The 22,500-nt window shown below is 34.6% G+C and overlaps 1 protein-coding gene across 1 annotated transcript in view; it reads right to left on the bottom strand.

Annotated features, from left to right (window-relative positions):
- LOC136852835 (transmembrane protein 72-like) overlaps positions 1-22,500 on the bottom strand; it is a 233,908-nt gene that overhangs the window by 11,083 nt on the left and 200,325 nt on the right. Inside the window, exons 5-6 of the mRNA XM_067127739.1 lie at positions 19,875-19,935; positions 899-970 (exon numbers count right to left, since the gene is read on the bottom strand). Of these exons, the coding sequence (XP_066983840.1) occupies positions 899-970; positions 19,875-19,935 (133 nt within the window). The remainder of the gene's footprint in view (positions 1-898; positions 971-19,874; positions 19,936-22,500) is intronic.

The raw sequence follows: 22,500 nt of genomic DNA, 5'->3' as shown, positions 1-22,500 counted from the left end.
AAAATCAAACAAATATGAAACACAAGACAGCAAACAAACTTGAAACCCAAAAAAGTAAACAAAATTGGAACCCAAAAAAGTAAACAAAGTTGCAACCCAAAAAAGTAAACAAATTTGCAACGCAAACCATCAAAAAAAAGTTGGAACCCAAAACAGCAAACAAAGTTTCAACCCCAAAAAAGTAAACAAAGTTGGAACCCAAAACAGTAAACTAAGTTGGAACCCAAAACAGTAAACAAAGTTGGAACCCAAATCAGTAACCAAAGTTGTAACACAAAACAGTTTATTATGAGAAATTCGAAAAATTACAAAAAACTAAATAAATCTCAAAACAGCAAATAAGACAAGAAACTCAGAAGAAAAAAAAGTCTGTTATTTCTCTCTCTCTCTCTCTCTCTCTCCTTGCCAAATGACTCATCTTCGTCTCGCGGAAAATGAAGTTAATTACAAAGCCTCAGAGAGAGAGAGAGAGAGAGAGAGAGAGAGAGAGAGAGAGAGAGAGAGAGAGTTTGTACAAGAGTCTAGTGTAGCGCTGACTGGAGAGAGAGAGAGAGAGAGAGAGAGAGAGAGAGAGAGAGAGAGAGAGAATGTGAAAGTTGTATAGTTTTAAGTCTGAGAGAGAGAGAGAGAGAGAGAGAGAGAGAGAGAGAGAGAGAGAGAGAGAGAGAGAGAGAGAGAGAGAGAGTTATTTTTGAGATGCATGAAAGTTGTATAGTTTTAAGTCTGAGAGAGAGAGAGAGAGAGAGAGAGAGAGAGAGAGAGAGAGAGAGAGAGAGAGAGAGAGAGAGAGACATTTTGAGAGGCAAAGAAAGCTGTATAGTTTCAAGTAGAGAGAGAGAGAGAGAGAGAGAGAGAGAGAGAGAGAGAGAGAGAGAGAGAGAGAGAGAGCATCACTAACCTTATACACACGTGGAGAAACAGGGTGATAGCCCAGGTGATCTCAAGGAACAGCAGTGACAGAGACAGGACCCTGAAAAGAGAACAACATACCATTAAGAAAAAATTGTCTGATTTAAAAGTTTTTAACATCTACACAATGCTAAATTAGGCGGTATAATGGCCGCTTTAATACTAAAACCACAAAAAGATTAAAAAAAAAATTTTTAAATGCGCCGAAGTTTCTTCGGCGCAATCGAGTTTTCTGTACAGCCGCTACAGCGTATAATCAAGGCCACCGAAAATAGATCTATCTTTCGGTGGTCTCGGTATAATGCTGTATGAGCCGCGGTCCATGTAACTTTAACCATGGCCCGGTGGTGGGATATCCTATATCGTTGCCAGAAGCACGATTATGGCTAACTTTAATGACCTTAAATAAAATAAAAAACTACTAAGGCTAGAGGGCTGCAATTTGGTATGTTTGATGACTGGAGGGTTGATGGTCAACATACCAATTTGCAGCCCTCTAGCCTCCTCAGTAGTTTTTAAGATCTGGGGGCGGACAGAAAAAGTGCGGACTGAAAAAAAAGTGCGGACAGAAACAAGTGCGGATAGAAAAAGTGCGGACAAAAAAAGGTCGGACAGAAAAAGTGCGGACAGAAAAAAGTGCCGACAAAAAATAGTGCGGACGGAAAAAGTCCTGACAGAAAAAAGTGCGGACAGAAACAATTGCTGACAGAAAAAGTGCGGACAAAAAAAGGTCGGACAGAAAAAGTGCGGACAGAAAAAAGTGCGGACAGAAAAAAGTGCGGACGGAAAAATGTGCCGATAGAAAAATGTGCCCACAGAAAAAAGTACCGACAGAAAAAAGTACCGTCAGAAAAAGTGCGGACAGAAAAAGTGCGGACAGAAAAAGTACCGACAGAAAAAGTGCGGACAGAAAAACTGCGGACAACAAAAAGTGCGGACAGAAAAAGTGCTGACGGACAGACCAAGCCGGCACAATAGTCTTCTTTTACAGAAAACTAAAAAAAAAAAAAAAAAAAAAAAACCTGAGTAAAAATTCTAAAATTTTATTTTTTCTTCGTTATTTGTAAAATACGACAATAACATTATTGATCTGTAAAATCATTTTTAAACTAACATATTATTATAATTATTATTATTATTATTATTATTATTATTATGGAACAAGCCCATCAAAGGGGCCACAGAAACAATATATTAAATCCAAAACTGGACCCAACGTCTAAATTCTCCACCACGCCCAGACTTACAATACTCCTAACCCTAATTCAACTCCGCCCACCGACATATCGAACCCCGCCCAAAACACCCACTTCTTTTGGCAAGGAGCAAACGAGGCGATGAAATGAGCTGATAAGGGCGGGGTGTAAGAAGAAGGTATAAAGAAGAAAGCAATAGCTGATAAATAAAATGCAACAACAAAAAGGAAAGAATAAGCTGAGGTATAATTAGTCAACGAAAATATTGGAATTCACATAAAATCAAATTTTTAAAAAAGTAAGAATTTATGAATGAGGAATGAAAAAATTACTGAAAAGAATTTTAGCTAAGGAAACATTAAATACATCGAAAATATATAAATATGAATAACTAATGAACGAAAAAGTATAGAGCGAAATAAAAAGAAACATGAAAGTTAAAATATAAATTTCTAAAAAAGAAAAACAAAGCAAATTATTGGACTGAGAACCCTAATTAAAATACTTATAGATATTTATAAGAATACTTATACAAACACTAATGAATAATAAACATACAAAAGAATAGCCATAAAATATGCGGTATAAACGCAGAGAGAGAGAGAGAGAGAGAGAGAGAGAGAGAGAGAATGTAATCTTGTGGACAACAGACAACGGAATGCTCTTGCAATCAGCAACAGAATTTTAATATATTCTTATCTATTTATCTAATTATTTATTATTAGTTCTTACTATATTTTAATAAATGGGATCTCTTCTTCCTTTATTTCCCTTTACTTCCTCTTACTTCTTCCTAATGAACACCTTAATATTCTTTGGAAGCTTAAAGAATTCCAAGTCAGTGGCCCCTTTGGTGGGCTTGTTTCATATGAATAGGTTTCATCTCCTGAATAATAATAATAATAATAATAATAATAATAATAATAATAATAATAATAATAATAATAATAATAATAATAATAATAATAATAATAATCAGTTGTTCTCTGGACACTGTTAAAATTGTGCGAAGTTAAAATGAAGTTAAAACTCATTCATTTGTTTTAAAATTCTGGTAACAAACCAAATCAGACACTTTAGCTTCTTGGTAAATGTAATAGAACAAGTATTATGAATAAATGAAAAAATACTACCCTAAGTCAAGCACATTGAGAGAGAGAGAGAGAGAGAGAGAGAGAGAGAGAGAGAGAGAGAGAGAGAGAGAGAGAATCCTCAGTATTATAAATAAATGAAAACAATACTATCCTAATGTACACCAGAGAGAGAGAGAGAGAGAGAGAGAGAGAGAGAGAGAGAGAGAGAGAGAGAGAGATCCCAGGCACTGCGCCAAGTAATGGCTGCATGCAAAATCACATAACGGCACTCCTTCACGAGATATGAGGCACTCAAGCACCCGAAAGCTGAAGGCACAAAGGAAAGATCGCCAGATATTTGGGTTTTGGCCCGCTTTGCGGAATGGGCAGGCTTAATAACAATAAGTGAGATATTCATTCGCCGAGGCAGAGAGAGAGAGAGAGAGAGAGAGAGAGAGAGAGAGAGAGAGAGAGAGAGAGAGAGAGAGAGAGAGAATCCTTAGTATTATAGATAATTGAAAACAATACTATCATACTATCCTAATGTACAGCAGAGAGAGAGAGAGAGAGAGAGAGAGAGAGAGAGAGAGAGAGATTTGCAGCAGAGTATCGCACACCAATCGAGAGAGAGAGAGAGAGAGAGAGAGAGAGAGATTTGCAAAGGATATCAAACATCAATCGAGAGAGAGAGAGAGAGAGAGAGAGAGAGAGAGAGAGAGAGAGAGAGAGAGATTTGCAGAAGATATCAAACACCAATCGAGAGAGAGAGAGAGAGAGAGAGAGAGAGAGAGAGAGAGAGAGAGAGAGAGAGAGAGAGAGAGAGAGAGAGAGAGAATTTGCAGAAGATATCACACACCAATCTCGCAACTACGTACAGCCTTCAAATTGATACCATCATCTCCATTGACCAAATTGCCTGAAACTAAAAAAAAAAAAAAAAAATACCCCTAAAAACAAATTAAAGAAAAAAAAAAAAAAAAAAAGATAGAAAAAAACAGACGGAATATAAAATGAAGCCTGATTGAAACTCAGGCTGCCTTAGATAGCGACGTGACTTCACTACAGATGCTGAAATAAAAAAAAAAAATATATAAAATTCAGGGGTTGGCTGGGGATGAAGAAGTGGGTGTAGATGATGATGGGAGGGGGAGAGAGGGAGAAGGCGAAGAAGTAGATGGAGTGGGTATAAATAGGGATGATGATGGAGGAAGTAGGCTTAGAGAATGGAAGAATAAGCCTTACTCTCCCAATCCATCGTCTCTTTTTTTTCTTAATTCCCAAGATCTTCCAGCGTCCAATACTTTTTCTCTTCTGTCGGTGATGGAAGACGACTTTCCAGGACCTGGAATGAGTCGCTGGAACGTTGTATGGAAGACGAGACAGGCTGGAAAATCTTTTACAAACCTCTCATTTATTTCCCCTTTTCGACAGAAAATGGGGAATTTGTACTATAACGATTTAAGGGGAGAGAGAGAGAGAGAGAGAGAGAGAGAGAGAGAGAGAGAGAGAGAGAGAGAGAGAGAGAGAGAGAGAGAGAGAGAGATGGTACTCCATGAAAAACAACAATTTCAATACAATCATGAAGTAGGTACACAATTGAACGCCATCTTTATATATATATATATATATATATATATATATATATATATATATATATATATATATATATATATATACATACATATACATATATATACATATACATATACATGTAAAGAATGCCGAGAAAAGTAAACTAAATGTTACGTCGATACATACATGAAAAAACCTACAACAAAAAGTCAGAAAACGCAATAAAACGAACAGCAGAAACAGCAAAAACTGTGCGTTCAGCAGGATCAAGGAAAATGTTGGAATGACCGAGTAAGAGAGAAAAAGAGAAAAAGAGAAAAAGAAAAAAGAGAAAAAGAAAACATTTCTCAATCTAATGGAGCCCTTTCCCCTTTGTCAGTCGGAAAGAGGACCTCCCCGAATTTAGATGAATGGCCCAAGAGACGTCGGGGAATGGAGTAAAGACCGTAAATGTTTCCGAATGGTCTCAGGGTCACCCATTGTGATAAGTTGCTCGTTTTATGCAATTTGGCTTTCAATTATATTTCATATGAGCTTGATGGCGCGTGTTACGAAACGCTGGAACCCGGCGCTGCCTGTCATGTCTTCCCTACCCTTCCAATCCTCTACCCAGGGTGGACAAACAGGTTTGCAGTTCCTCTACCCGGGGCGGACAAACGAGAAAGATTCACTGGGATTTTATCATTACAGATTCGTTTTATGCAATTTGGTTTTTAATCTTATTTGAATTTTATTATTGAAGGTTGATGATAAATATCTGTCTTCATCTCTGAAACTTTCAAAATAGACCAGAAAGGAAGCAGTAAATATGAGAAAATAATTATTATCAATGTTTTCTTCTTCTTCTTCTTCTTCTTCTTCTTATTATTATTATTATTATTATTATTATTATTATTATTATTATTATTATTATTATTATTCAGAAGTTCAAGCGAAAATGCAATGCATTACTACCCTAATACAATTCTTCTTGCATTTAATCCTTTTTTTATCTATTTATCTATTTATTACTTTATTTTTTTAATGAGTGGGATCTCTTCTTTCTGATTTCCCTTTACTTCCTCTTACTTCTTCCTAATGAACTCCTTAATATTCTTTGGAAGCTTCTTGAATTTCAAGACGATGGGCTTGTTCCATATGAATAGGTTTCATCTGAATAATAATAATAATAATAATAATAATAATAATAATAATAATAATAATAATAATAATAATAATAATAATAATAATAATAATATATAAATCATTCCTCTAGAACATGTCTCTGAATGCCAAAGAGAAAAAATGAGAGAAGAGATAATAAATAAATATTATTATTATTATTATTATTATTATTATTATTATTATTATTATTATTATTATTATAACAGTAGATGAAACCTGTTCAGATGGAACAAGCCCACCAAAGGGGCCACTGACCTGAAAATATTTAAGCTTCCAAAGAATATGTTTGGTTCCAACCTCCCACAGCAGCAGACACCACACTACTGCAGCAGGAACTGATCCAGTGATTTTTCATCACCCTGGGGGAGACGCGAACCCATTCCCCACCTCATCTGAGTGGCATGCCACGACACTAACCACTATACTCAAGGAGCCTAATACCCCACTTCTGAAGAACGATCTGCTTAAGAATTCCTTCCGAGAATAATAGCCTTATCTCTCGCCATCAAAAAGTTGTAGCCACTTTCATAACGAAGTTTAAAGAAGTTGTCCTCGAACCAAATTCAGCTGTTGGCGCGTCCAGTATATATATATATATATATATATATATATATATATATATATATATATATATATATATATATATATATATATATATATATCAGCTGTTGCTCTATATTATATATATATATATATATATATATATATATATATATATATATATATATATATATATAATTTCTGTTAGTGCACCAGGTCTGAACATGGCGGCGTTTTCAGACTTTTTGTATCTTTATATATTACATAAAATCACCCGTCGACCGGAAGGTAAAGTTCATAGTTATATTTCAAGAAGATTATAAATATAGAGAGGTTTTGATTTATATGTGTATATATATATGTATAATAATATACATTATATATAAATACATACATATACATACATACATATATAATATACATATAATATATATACATATATACACACACACACACACTCACTGGCGTGCGCTCGCGCACATAAAGCGCTGTAACTAGTCATTTGGAAATGTAAAATATGCCCTTTGCTTTGCATTTTGCAAATACATACTGTACATAATTGCATACACTAATCAATATATATACATACATACATATATATATACATATACATACATACACCAACAGACCACTTAATAACAAAGAAAATGAATCTCCAACTCTTGATCCCGCCCAAAATGGAACGGCCGGCGCCAAGAGTATATTATAAGACACTGTCCTTTATGTCACGATAAACCGAATGTGCATTAACTTGCGAACGTTATCTGTTAGGAAATGCAAGAGGGAATGCATAGCGGGAATTAAGGATTTTGGATAATAATAATAATAATAATAATAATAATAATAATAATAATAATAATAATAATAATAATAAAAATTTTACCCCACCCATATAAGCATTAGCCAGGCCCATACGAACCAATAAAAACCGCCGCGCCATGAAACTCCCATCTAGCCATAGCAATTCAGAAAGACGACCTAGGGTCACCATCAAATGCCCGTGGTATTTAATGGCACAGGGAGGGTAACGATTCGTTTTACGACATCTGGGAGAAGCAATCATGAGGTCGGATGAGGTCACGCGCCAGTCAAGTGGTCAGATAAATATTTTTCATTTTTTATGGAAATGAGTCCCAGCTGGTTTCCAGTCGATGGATGCGACGGGGATTTTTGTCTGAGATGGTTATTGGGTAGTCATACATATGCATAAATGTATGTATGTATGTATGTATGTATGTATGTATGTATGTATGTATGTATGTATGTATGTATGTATGTATGGGACATGGAAGAAAGGGAAGGGTTTATAAGTTCAGAAAGAAATTTAGGGATGATCAAATACATTACACGTATTGAGAGAGAGAGAGAGAGAGAGAGAGAGAGAGAGAGAGAGAGAGAGAGAGAGAGAGAGAGAGAGAGAGAGGTTCTATAAGTTCAGAGTGAAGGTTAGGGATGATCAGATAAACTGCACGGAGAGAGAGAGAGAGAGAGAGAGAGAGAGAGAGAGAGAGAGAGAGAGAGAGAGAGAGAGAGAACATAGATAGTACGAAATAGGGGAATATCAAGTTTAAAAAATCCTATGGATCCACAATTCATTTTGAGAGACATTTTTGTTTTACATCTTTAGAGTCCTTTTGAATGTAACAGTACATGCAAAAGTTCATATACATATAAAATAAGAGTCCAAGGCGGTACGTATGGAAATACACAAACCAGGTATATCTACGTAGATATATGAGCAGTTTGGTTAAAAAAAATTAATCGAAGAGTAGCTATAGAAGAGAAGATAGGTATCTCTTCTTTCTATATTTCTCCTTTACTTCCTCTTGCTTCTTCCTAATGAACACCTTAATATTCTTTGGAAGCCTGATTTGAAGTCAGTGGCCCCTTTCAGTAGATGAAGCCTGTTCGCATGGAACAAGCCCACCAAAGGGGCCGCTGACTTGAAATTCAAGCTTCCAAAGAATATTATAGTGTTCATTAGCAAGAAGTAAAAGCTCCCAAAGAATATTATAGTGTTCATTAGCAAGAAGTAAAAGCTTCCAAAGAATATTATAGTGTTCATTAGCAAGAAGCAAAAAGCTTCCAAAGAATATTATAGTGTTCATTAAAAGTAAAAAAGCTTCCAAAGAATATTAAGGTGTTCATCAGGAAGAAATAAAAGCTTCCAAAGAATATTAAGGTGTTCATCAGGAAGAAATAAAAGCTTCCAAAGAATATTAAGGTGTTCATCAGGAAGAAATAAAAGCTTCCAAAGAATATTATAGTGTTCATTAGCAAGAAGTAAAAGCTTCCAAAGAATATTATAGTGTTCATTAGCAAGAAGTAAAAGCTTCCAAAGAATATTATAGTGTTCATTAGCAAGAAGTAAGAGGAAGTAAAAGGAAATACAGAATAATTGTACAAAATACCAACCATACAGGAGTTATTTACTTACATATTTACAGACAAAGCAGGAAATCTACTAGAGGAATTAACAAGGGCCTACATAAGAATTGGGACATTTGAATAAAAAAAATTTTTATGAAACAGTTGAGTGCAACTTGAAAAATCACCCACATTAGCTGAGAATATTGATAATAATAATAAATAATGCATTAGCCGTCCAGAAAGAGGGTTTATTCACATAGCCTAAGTTTATGGGGCTGTGGGAGAGTAATCAAAAGAAATGGTCTACCGAAACGCCACATATGGCTAGGAAAATGAAGGCATTGGCTTCATTTATCATGACAGAGGACATTATCACATTACCTTTATATTCATTGGACCATAACGGAAAAGTCTATTCTGTTAATACAATATGTTTCAAGAGAGGAAGCTGCTATACACAAACACACACATACACACACACACACTATATATATATATTATATTATACATATATATATATATATATATATATATATATATATATATATATATATATATATATATATATATATATATATATATATATATATATATATATATATATATATATATATATATAAAGTCCCCTGAGGTCAGGACTTCCCCTCTCGACCCTCTTTTATATAACCGTCATTTTTGACGGAAGTGGAACACTAGCGTGATATAATCTAATGTTATCTCATAATCATCTGCATATGACATTAATAGTGGATGGGAAGAAGGGGGTGAGAAATGTGATATTGAACAACCTTAAACTGCAAAAAGTTTTGTACAGAACTCAGACTGAATCATTGAGACTTACTTTCTTGCTTAAATAAAAAAAAGATTAAACAAAAACTAATGACCTTTTCTAGCCAAAGCCCGACAGGAACAAGCGGCAGGAAAAACCAGGAGAAAATTCCAAAGTTTTTCAGGTGCTTAATAAAAATAAAAAAAGTAAAAAAATGCAATCCAGTTTTCTGTACAGCGTATAATGCTGTATGACACTCTCAGCCACGGACCGGTGGCGGCCTGTGTTGCTGGCACCTATAGCGGTGCCAGACGCACGATCATGGCTAACTTTAACCCTAAATAAAATAAAAACTTATGAGGCTAGAGGGCTGCAATTTGGTATGTTGGATGATTGGAGGGTGGATGATCAACATACCAATTTGCAGCCCTCTAGCCTCAGCAGTTTTCAAGATGCAAGATGCAAGTTAGAGAGGATGGACAGCTACGTGGGTGAGAAGTGAAAGGAAAAAATCCTTTTATTGCTTGTACAGATCAGATGCTACAAAGGGCCTTCGGCACTGCTTACAGTGTGCCCAAAAAGGAGAAAGTGGGCGGAGGTCGGGGTTTGTAAAATAATATCATTTCATCAATTACAACTATAAGTGATCGAGGAATAGATAATATTATTATAAGTGATCGAGGAATAGATAATATTATTATAAGTGATCGAGGAATAGATAATATTATCATTAATGATGGAGGAATAGATGATATTATTATAAGTGATCGAGGAATAGATAATATTGTTATAAGTGATCGAGGAATAGATAATATTATTATAAGTGATCGAGGAATAGATAATATTATTATAAGTGATCGAGGAATAGAAAATATTATCATAAGTGATCGAGGAATAGATAATATTATTATAAGTGATCGAGGAATAGATAATATTCTTATAAGTGATCGAGGAATAGATAATATTATTATAAGTGATCGAGGAACAGATAATATTATCATAAGTGATCGAGGAATAGATAATATTATTATAAGTGATCGAGGAATAGATAATACTATTATAAGTGATCGAGGAATAGATAATATTATTATAAGTGATCGAGGAATAGATAATATTATTATAAGTTCAAAATACTGGAAAAAACAGCCAAGATATATTGAGGAATAGAAAATCATTCATTATAATTCGAGCCCCGTAGATAATTAATTATAAGTTCAAAATACTGGAAAAAACACTGTATATATATATATTTCTTTGCATTTACAAGCAAAATCATTCATTACTCATTTCCTGCAACCCTCTCCTACCGATTCAAGTGCAACTGCTTTGAATAGTTACACCTCTCAAACCTCTTTACTTCATTTCCGGTGCACTGTCAAACCTCTACTTCAAGGTTCTTTTGTTACACCTTTCAAACCTCTTTACTGTGCCTTCCTTACACCTTTAGCCTCTTTACTGTCAGCTGTTACAACCCTCTCCCTTCGTTCTTTACTTTTACTATACCTCCTTTCATTTTCTCTTTCTTCCAACTTACTTTCTCAACCCTCTTTACTGTCAATTGACTCATAGTGTTACTGCTTTGAGGTTTTCCTCTCCTGTTACACCTTTCAAACCTCTTTACTGTCAATTTCCGTCTCTCCCTCCTGTTACACCTTTCAAACCTCTTTACTGTCAATTTCCGTCTCTCCCTCCTGTTACACCTTTCAAACCTCTTTACTGTCAATTTCCGTCTCTCCCTCCTGTTACACCTTTCAAACCTCTTTACTGGCAATTTCCGTCTCTCCCTCCAGTTACACCTTTCAAACCTCTTTACTGTCAATTTCCGTCTCTCCCTCCTGTCACACCTTTCAATCCTCTTTACTGTCAATTTCCGTCTCTCCCTCCAGTCACACCTTTCAAACCTCTTTACTGCCAATTTCCGTCTCAGCGCTGAGTGACCTGACAGGTCCCAGTGCTTGGCCTTTGGCCTAAATTCTACATTCAACTCAATTCAATTACCCACTCCAGTTCCCTGCTTCAAATTTTCCAAATTCTAACGCAAGTTCTGACGAAGAGACACATTAGCCCACGCAGCCCGCAATTCTCATTCTCGGGAGAATGAGATTTCACAGCCAGCTTCAACTGAATTACCTGGCCGAATAGGATTCTCTTACGAGGCGATGCGGCGGGTAACTTTTAATATCTAATTTCAGGTCATCTTGAAATTATGGTGTTGAATTGAATTGGGTGTAGAGTTTAGGCCAATGGTTAGCAATGGGGCCTACGAGGTAATTCAGCGCTGAAATTGAGAGTAAGGGGTTTGGAAGGTGTAACAGGAGGAAAACCTTGTAGTTGCATTATGAATCAATTGTTAGGAGAGGGTTGACAGGTAAGATGGAAGACAGAATATGAAATGAGGTACATTAAAAGGAACGAAAGAGGTTGCAGCTAGAGGTCTTAAGAAGACATGCTGCAAAGATCGTTAAGTAAGAGGTGTACTGTAGGCACTAGCCCCCATTATGGAGTTTTAAATTTAGATTTGGTAATATTACCTACGGTGCTGGACCGCAGTATTTAGAAATATCACTAAGAATTTAATGGGCAAGATGTGTTTGATCACGACCAATCGTTCAACTTTGGACACGTACAATTTACAGGTAGATAGATTGGGGGGGAATGGGCTGAAGGATTTTTAAATTAAATCTATTAATAAATATGTTCACCCACATTCTTCTAAATCAGCTCATCAGATCTCGAGATATATATATATATATATATATATATATATATATATATATATATATATATATATATATATATATATATATATATATATATGAATTCAAAACACTTCCTAGATTATGTCTAATTATTACTTATGCTTTATTAGGTCATGAAGAAGTTTTTTTGTTAACTTTCTCATTTCACTAAGATGAAGTTTCCAACGATTACTTCTCATTAATATGAATCAAGAAAAGAAGGCGGGTTCGCGTCTCCCCCAGGGCGATGAAAAATCACTGGCTCTGTATCATGATCAGTTACTGCTGCAGCGTGAAGGGGTCTGCTGCGGTGGGAGGTTGAAACCAACATTCTTTGGAAGCTTAAAGAATTTCTAATCAGTGGCCCCTTTGGTGGGCTTGTTCCATCTGAATAGGTTTCATCTACTGAAATAATAATAATAATAATAATAATAATAATAATAATAATAATAATAATAATAATAATAATAATAATTTTTAAGCTTGCATTTCAAATCAATGACCTTTTGTGGGCTTGTTTCAAATGAATAGATTTCATTACTGAAATAATTCCAAGTAATAATTTCAATAATAAAATAATAATAATAATAATAATAATAATAATAATAATAATAATAATAATAATAATAATAATAATAATAATAATAATAACAGGATCTAAAGGAAAATTATCTAAACATGAGAGACACAGAAAACCCTCTGAACACGAAAAAGAATTACCATTGAGATTAAAATAATATTTTGGAGACGAAATCAATTTGACTAAAACCAAAACTCGAGGAACGAGTAGGAATTATTTTAATTAATTAATTTTTTTCGTTAACAGGAAAAACTTTTTGGAAAAGAAAGAATCGACGCCTGTGCGGGAAAACAGCCTGAACTCGAAAATAACAATTACAACTGAAAAAACACGGCTGTTATAGAAATATCTGTTATTAAATGAAAAAAAGATTTTCTTAAAACCAAAAGACAATTTTTGAAAACTTGTAAAAAATATATAAAATTCGAAAATTAAAAAGGTTTACAAAAAATATTCAGTATGAAATAAAAGAAAATATAACATACAAAGAAATATCTTTAGTATGAAATAAAAAAAATACATACAATTAAAATATCTTTAGTATGAAATAAAAGAAAAAAAATTACATAAAATGAAAAATCTTCAATATGAAATAAAAGAAAAAAATACATACAACGAAAAATCTTCAGCACTAAATAAAAGACAAAAATTATGTAATGAAAAATCTTTAGTACAAAAAAAAATAATAACCTAAAACACAAGAAATAACATTTTAAAAAAAAACAAGAAAAAATATTTGAGAATAAGCTCTTAATACCTAAAAAAAAAAAAATAATAAAAAAACCCTTTCACCTCGAGATGAAATTCCCACTTATCCGGTATCCGTCCAGACACCATAAATACAGAAACACAATAGAAAACCAATAACACAAGACTCGACTCATGCTGGAATAACCGCGCCAGTAAGTAACGAACTCGAGGCAATAAACGATAAAATATGGTATTTCTGTTAAGACAAATCGTGCGGTTTTCCATCGCAGCCAAGTAGGCTGGAAAGAATGGTATGCTGTCACTTTAATTGGGAACGTGAAATGATTTTTGGTTGACTAAAATTACATTTGTCTATTTATCTATCTATCTATCTATCTATGTATCTATCTATATATATATATATATCTATCTATTATATATATATAAATAAATATATATATATATATATATATAAATATATATATATATATATATATATATATATATATATATATATATATATATATATATATATATATATATATATAATGGTACTTGCTACCGTTTCTTAGTTTCATATTTTTGGAAACCCGATCCATACGAAACTGCTTCTGTTAAAACAATAATAATAATAATAATAATAATAATAATAATAATAATAATAATAATAATAATAATAATAATAATAATAATAAGTCACTCAAATCTCCATCCACCCTTAAAGAAGCAATGGAAAAGAGGAAGAAAAAATGATGAAATACTTTAAGGAAAAATGGAACAGGGTTACGAATTCCAAAATACACAAAACATTAATATTACTAACTTACAGCAAACCAGAGAACCGGAATTTCTAGGAACTTTAAGAAGTGTTTACACCTCCAACCCTATTCTCCAAGATCTGGCTCTGAGATTAAGCTGCATATACATAATTAGCAAAGATCTTATATAGATATGATTGATATATCTCCCTTAACCTGTATATATATTCTGTTGGGATTAATCTAAGCCTTTCTCGGCAATATTTGCGCGCCCAGGAACACATCAGTCAAACCAAAGTTCGTTCTTGCTGTGATATTAAGATATCAATCACTCAATCAATCAACCCTCTGTCCTTTACTTTCATCGTGAGAGTTTTGATGGGGATAATATTCCCCTGGATCGTTTCTGTATAAGCTATTGATAGGATAGAATGTGGAGTTTTGGCCAAAGTTTTTAGCCAAAAGGACCACACAAAGCCGTATTTACATATTCGAATGTGAAGGGTATTTACATAATTGTGGGTAATCGTACGTACTTTTTACACTTAAATGTATTTCCAATAATTACTTATTCCCGTTTAAATACATAGTAATGAGGTATTGCATTTTCATTGCGGTAAAATTCTTCATTATCAAATAAAAGCTTTTCGGGTAAGAATCGACAATTGCTGTCACTATTTTTCAAGGCTTTTGCTGGTTAGGTTAATTCAGTGGTCCTCAACCAGGGGGGAATTCCCCCCCTAGGGCTGAATTTCAGTTTCATGGGTTGGGGAATTGTGACCACAAATTGGCAGGCTCAAACTGGCTCTAGGACCACACAAAACGCAGTGTGCATTTTCGAGGCTGTTACTGGTCAATTCAGTGGCTCTCAACCAGGGGGAATTCGCCCCCCTAGGGCGGAATTTCAGTTTCATGGGTTGGGGGGAACTGTGACAACAGATTGGCAGGTTCAAACTGGCACTAGGACCACACAAAATGCAGTGCGCATCAGTTCACACTACTGAGAGGTCACTCTGGGCTTTCTCTCTGCTACCTCGTGTGTTTGTGTTAGTGTTTTGTTGCATATTATTTATAATGCACCTTTTGAGCTAGACATTTTGGAAAGGGGGGTGGGGGGGGGGAATGACATTCTGACATATGGTGAACAGGTTAGGTAAATGACCCGAGGTAACCTGTTCAAGATATCCTGCACAATACAAAAAAAAATATAGAAAAACAAGTAATAAATGAGACGAGGTTTCTTCGGCGCAATCGAGTTTTCTGTACAGCCGCTACAGCGTATAATCAAGGCCAACGAAAACAGATCTATCTCTCGGTGGTCTCGGTATAATACTGTATGAGCCGCGGCCCTTGTAACTTAAACCATGTCTATCGTATGTCGTTGCCAGACGCACGAGTATGGCTAACTTTAAATTTAAATAAAATAAAAACTACTGAGCCTAGAGGGCTGCAATTTGGTATGTTTGATGATCGGAGGGTGGATGATCCACATACCAATTTGCAGCCCTCTAGCCTCAGTAGTTTTTAAGATCTGAGCAATGATTTTACCGTGTTTCCTATTTCTTTCAACTGGAAGCACATTATCACAGTTTCAACACCAGATAAACAATGTATCACTCACAATCTTAGATACATAATGATCCTAAGGGTACTGAAATAAATGAACAAATATCTCCGCTAACAGGAGAGAGAGAGAGAGAGAGAGAGAGAGAGAGAGAGAGAGAGAGAGAGAGAGAGAACCATAACTCCTTGGATTTAATTGAGATGCATATACATTTAGACTTGAATACAAACATTTTTCAAGTAACATTCTCCAATATGCAGAACTGAGAGAGAGAGAGAGAGAGAGAGAGAGAGAGAGAGAGAGAGAGAGAGAGAGAGAGAGAGAGAGAGAGAGACCCAAATGCAAATATACTACATAATTTATCAGTAAGCTTTCATACCCACCACCAAACCAAAGGGTAGTGCTAACGAGAGAGAGAGAGAGAGAGAGAGAGAGAGAGAGAGAGAGAGAGAGAGAGAGAGAGAGAGAGAGAGAGAGAGAGAGAGGGAGCTCGTCCTCCCATTATCTCATCTTCTTTAAGAGTATCCAAGACGTATCACACCCACTTTCAAAATTATGGATTCCTGTCGCATTTCCTTTATCGTCTTCCAGTAGGTTAACCCCTTTATCATGCGCGTGTATGTTTATGCTTGCGGGTATCTCTCTCTCTCTCTCTCTCTCTCTCTCTCTCTCTCTCTCTCTCTCTCAGTTCTGCTATGTTGGAGAATGGTGCTTGAAAAATGTCGGTATTCAAGTCTCTATGCATCTCAGTTGAATTCAAGGAAAGTTATGGTATTCTCTCTCTCTCTCTCTCTCTCTCTCTCTCTCTCTCTCTCTCTCTCTCTCTCTCTCTCTCTCTCTCTCTCTCAGTTCTGTATGTTTCAGAGTGCAAACAGTCCGTATACAAATCTCTAATTGTATATGCATGTCAGTCAAATTCATGGAATGTTATGGTACTCTCTCTCTCTCTCTCTCTCTCTCTCTCTCTCTCTCTCTCTCTCTCTCTCTCTCTCTCTCTCTCTCAGTTCTGTATGTTGGAGAGTGCAAACAGTTCGTATTTAAGGCCTTAAATGTATACGCATCTCAGTTAAACTGAAGGAGTTATGGCTCTCTCTCTCTCTCTCTCTCTCTCTCTCTCTCTCTCTCTCTCTCTCTCTCTCTCTCTCTCTCTCTCTCTCATTTGACCTACTTACTAGCACTTCCATAACACACAGATAGTTGATTTCTTTTACATGTCAAAATAACAGTACAGAGGTAATATATATATATATATATATATATATATATATATTATATATATATATATATATATATATATATATATATATATATATATATATATATATATATATATATATATCTAGAGAGAGAGAGAGAGAGAGAGAGAGAGAGAGAGAGAGAGAGAGAGAGAGAACTTCCACGGCCGCTACGCTCCAAGAGTCTTTCGCATTACGTAATCAGTATTAAAGTTATCCCTTTTCCATCACGGCTAATTTCTTGAACAGGATATTCACTCGGCCGGATAATACTTTTGATCAAGTTTGCAATCGCCAATGCGGTATCTTACTTATCTCCTTAACGCTACTTCACTCATCTCCCCAATGTTCTTTCATTACTGCTTTATTCCCCACGTTCAAAAGAAATTACTTATCTCCCCAACACTAATTCACAATTACTCACTCATAATTATTATTTAAATTATTACTTTTATCCCATCATCACTACTTCACCTATGTCCTTATAACTGTGATTTTTAGTTTTCTGCAAAAGAAAACTATTGTTCCCGCTTTTTCTGTCCTCCCTCAGATCTTACAAACTACGGAGGCTAGAGGGCTGCAAATTGGTATGTTGATCATCCACCCTCCAATCACCTAACATACCAAATTGCAGCCCTCTAGCCTCAGTAGTTCTTATTTTATTAAAGGTTAAAGTTAGCCAGAATCGTGCGTCTGGAAACGATATATGACAGGTCACCACCGGGCAGTGGTTTAAGTTTCATGGGAAGCGGCTCATACAGCATTATACGGAGACCACCGAAAGATAGATCTATTTTCGGTGGCCTTGATTATACGCTGTACGGAAAACTCGATTGCGCCGAAGAAATGTTTTACTTGTTTAATACAATAATCGTTATTTCACTCAACACACAAAAACTCCTTCACTTAAGACCTGAACATTATTCAATTTCTCTTTTCGCTTCCCTCGCCAAACTTATTTCATTTTCACCCAAAACATTATACCATTAATCCTTAATTTCACTTGCCTACATTATACTATTTCGCCAAATTTCTTAATGTCTAATTTATCCCTCTTAAAACATTTACAATTACATTCACGTAAGTCTCCTATTCCATCCAGATAACTTGTCTATGCCAGAGCACTTTATTTTACTTATAATCTTCTCAAAGTTACCTCCACTTATCTTCTCAAAATCAGTTTACTTAATTTCTCAAGGCTATCTAAAAAAAATTTACCTGACTGTTCATCAACACTGTTAATAACTGTCTCATTAAGATGGTTATATATCAGTTCCTTTCTTATATGATGATCTGAATAGAATAGAATCCTATACAATTTAGGGCGAAGGACAAGCGCTGAGACCTGTGAAGTCATTCAGAGCTGAAAGGAAAATTGAGAGTAAAAGGGTTGAAAGGTGTAACAGGAGGAAAACCTCAAAGCAGTTGCACTATAAAACAATTGTTAGAGAGGGTGGAAAGTCAGATGGAAGGAAGAGAATATGAACGGAGGTACAGAAAAAGGAATCGAGGGAATCACCATCATTAAAAGCTGCCTCTTTAAAATGATTATGCATCAGTTCTGGCTCACCGAATTACATCCATAAATAAATCATTTTGTACTCATTCCACCAAGCCTAAAATAATTACAACTTTCACTCAGCAGTGAAGTGCAATCAGGACATTGATTAATTATAATGATAATATCGAATCTATTTCAATAATTCAGCCCTAGTGGCCCACTTGTATTATTCTCGGCTACCAGTCGTGAGGGCCGGGGTTCGAATCCCGCCGCTCATTGATGGCTCGGATTGAGCCACTGCAAAAATCTGGTAGCCCGCCAACCAAACGGTCCGAAAAAACTCATAGGAGAATAGGCACCAGCCCTTAGGCTGGGGAGTTAGACAGTGGGCCTAGATACACACTGGCCACGCGTCATAGGCATTGTGACCTGTCCCCTACTGGCTGTCAGCCAAAGAAACAGGAGATCAGCGCCTGCCCTATGAGCCAACAAGGCCCAGGACGATTTTAAATTCAGTAATGTTCTTGCAAATACTACATAGATGTTATAACGATCATTTAAATACGTTAAAATACTGAAATTATTCAAGAGAGCGCTGTAACAAGTAATAGTTTCATGCTCACGAGCTTTTTAATAAATTTCAATCTGGTCCCATTACACAAATTTGATTTTCATTGCCAATATAATGAATAAAACAGAATGTATAAATTGCACTGCATTCTATAGCTGGTGTATGTATGTATATGTATATATATTGTATATATACACTGGCTAGAGAATACATTGTAATTCATACATTCTCTTTTATTCATTATATATATATATATATATATATATATATATATATATATATATATATATATATATATATATATTAGCAACATCAACACACAATTACAGGTGGAACAGAAATAAATTTCTGACTCCCATCAGGATCGAACCCAGGTCTTTCAAATGAAGGAGCAGAGCGCTGCCAACGAGGTCATTTGAAAGACCTGGGTTCGATCCTGATGTGAGTCAGAAATTTATATATATATATATACACACACAAATATACATGGTGCAAACACACACATATATATATACACATACATATTAGCCATTACAGAACTACATAACCATGAACAAAGAAAACTTCACCGAGAATAATTATATAACCGACAATATACAAAAAGGGTTACTAAATATAAAAAAAAAAAAAAAGTTTTCACTCACAGAATGTAGACTCCAAGCAAATGGTGGTGGTACACCATATCGACTCCAACGCCCCAGAGAACTGCAACGAAAGATAAAACAGTCGTTAATGACAAAAATAATAACATAACGAAGTGACATTATAAAATGATTGAAATTCTGAATCAAACAAGTAAAAAATGCGCCTTAGTTTCTCCGGCTCAATCGAGTTTTCTGTGCAGCCTATAATGCTGTATGAAACTCTCAGTCACGGCCCATAAAACTCTCAGCAGCGTCCCCATGAAACTTTCAGCTAAGACCCGGCGGTGGCCTGTGTTGTTGGGACCTATAGCGTTGCCAGACGTACGATTATGGCTAACTTTAACCTTAAATAAAACAAAAACTAGTGAGGCTTGAGGGCTGCAATTTGGTGTGGCCCGGTGGTGGCCTGCGTTGTTGGCACTGCGTTGCCAGACGTACGATTATTAACCTAAAAACTGGGCTTGAGGGCTGCAATTTGGTATGTTTGATGACTGGAGGGTGGATGATCAACATACCAATTTGCAGCCCTCTAGCCTCGGTAGTTTTTAAGATCTGAGGGCGGACAGAAAAAAGTGCGGACGGACAGACTATAAATAGCAATCTCCATAATAGTTTTCTTCGACGGAAACCTAATAAAAAATAAACAAGCAGCTAAAACGAGCATAAAGAAAGGTACCTCCAGTAACATCAGGCTCATTATTTTACTTAATTCATTTTTCGTCTCTTCAAAGAAAACGTCTGATTATGCTGCATTTCATTAAGTAATCAGGACATCAGTTACGTCAACAAACACGCGAAAGATAATTGGATCAAGACGCAGCCTTTGGCGCTAGAGAGTTCCGAAATGCAATTAGGTATGGGATGGGTTCACTTGAGAAATAAAAATGGAAAAATAAAATTGATAAAAAATACTGATAATGAAGCTTTTTTTTCCGGAGAAGTCGATATTATCTAATAGGCACTCAGAGAGAGAGAGAGAGAGAGAGAGAGAGAGAGAGAGAGAGAGAGAGAGAGAGAGAGAAGAGAAAATTGACGTATAGGTAAAATGACACGGTTGCCTTTCAAAAAGCAGAGATAAACGGTATAAACGTTTCTGTGTGGAGAGAGAGAGATACTTTTCAGATTATAAACGTTTCTGTGTGGAAAGAAGATGCTAGATTTATTATTATTATTATTATTATTATTATTATTATTATTATTATTATTATTATTATTATTGCTGTTCATCTTCTGAATAATAATAATAATAATAATAATAATAATAATAATAATAATAATAATAATAATAATATTCTTTTTAAGCTTGAATTTCAAGTCAATGGCACCTTTGGTGGGCTTGTTCCATATGAATAGGGTTCATCTTCTGAATAATAATAATAATAATAATAATAATAATAATAATAATAATAATAATAATAATAATAATAATAATAATAATAATAATAATATTTGGAAGCTTGAATTTCAAGCCAGTGGCCCCATTGATGGGCTTGTTCCATATAAATAGGGCTCATCTTCTGAATAATAATAATAATAATAATAATAATAATAATAATAATAATAATAATAATAATAATAATAATAATAAAAAATAATAATAACAGCCCACACCAATGCGCCATCGAAATAAAAATTGATCTGACGTGATAAACTCTACGGACCCAACGCGCCACATTTCACTAACATCATCACGGCCCGCCACGTATACCAATCTATCTCGATTACCAAAATCATCACAATGGCATTGTTATTATTGTTATTAATGATCCCCCGCATGTGAATAACGCCCGCCGAAAAGCTTCACGCTAAATAGTCAGGACATCATTTTAGACAATTAGGTTCCGTAGTTATTAGCAACGATACACGATCAAATTAATCGAGTTATGGCCTCGCTACGCAATTGGCAATTCGTCAAAACTGTAATCTCCCTTCGGCTTCCACATTAAGATTTTGAAATTGACAGAATCAAAGTAATTTTGCATTGAATATTCATTCAACGCACTCGTACACACACACAATAATATATATATAATATATATATAATATATATATATATATATATATAAATATATATATATATATATATGAATTTATATTCATATATATATATATATATATATACTATATAAATTCTTTATATATATATATATATATATGAATATATATATATATATATATATAAAATATATATATATATAACTGAATCATGAAAATATGATAAATATATAAAATAAAGACAAAATCTTTCCTTCGTGGATTTTTACTTTATTTTTGTGTATTTATATTCGTATACATGAGTAATATTCATTTACTGGCAATAAATAATAATACGGATAGAATAATTATTACATGAGCATATATTACCACTAAAATTGTTATATATGATATAAGCAAAGTGAATATATCAAGAATCGATCGATAAATATATAACCATTCTATTTTTAACAAAGAAAACAAAAATGATTTGATAATCAATATAAACGGATATTAGGAATAATAAAACAATGAAAAACCCAAAAGTATTTTAAGTGCTAACTTCAGGACCACCGAGATTATACAAGTAAAGAGAGAGAGAGAGAGGAAGGTGGATAGGACTGTCTGGCAAAATTTGACTATCAATAACACG

Source organism: Macrobrachium rosenbergii, chromosome 26 (genome assembly GCF_040412425.1).
Source record: "Macrobrachium rosenbergii isolate ZJJX-2024 chromosome 26, ASM4041242v1, whole genome shotgun sequence".
NCBI classification, from domain to species: domain Eukaryota; kingdom Metazoa; phylum Arthropoda; class Malacostraca; order Decapoda; family Palaemonidae; genus Macrobrachium; species Macrobrachium rosenbergii.
Note: the sequence above shows the minus strand (reverse complement) of the source record. Positions and strands in the feature narration are given on the sequence as shown.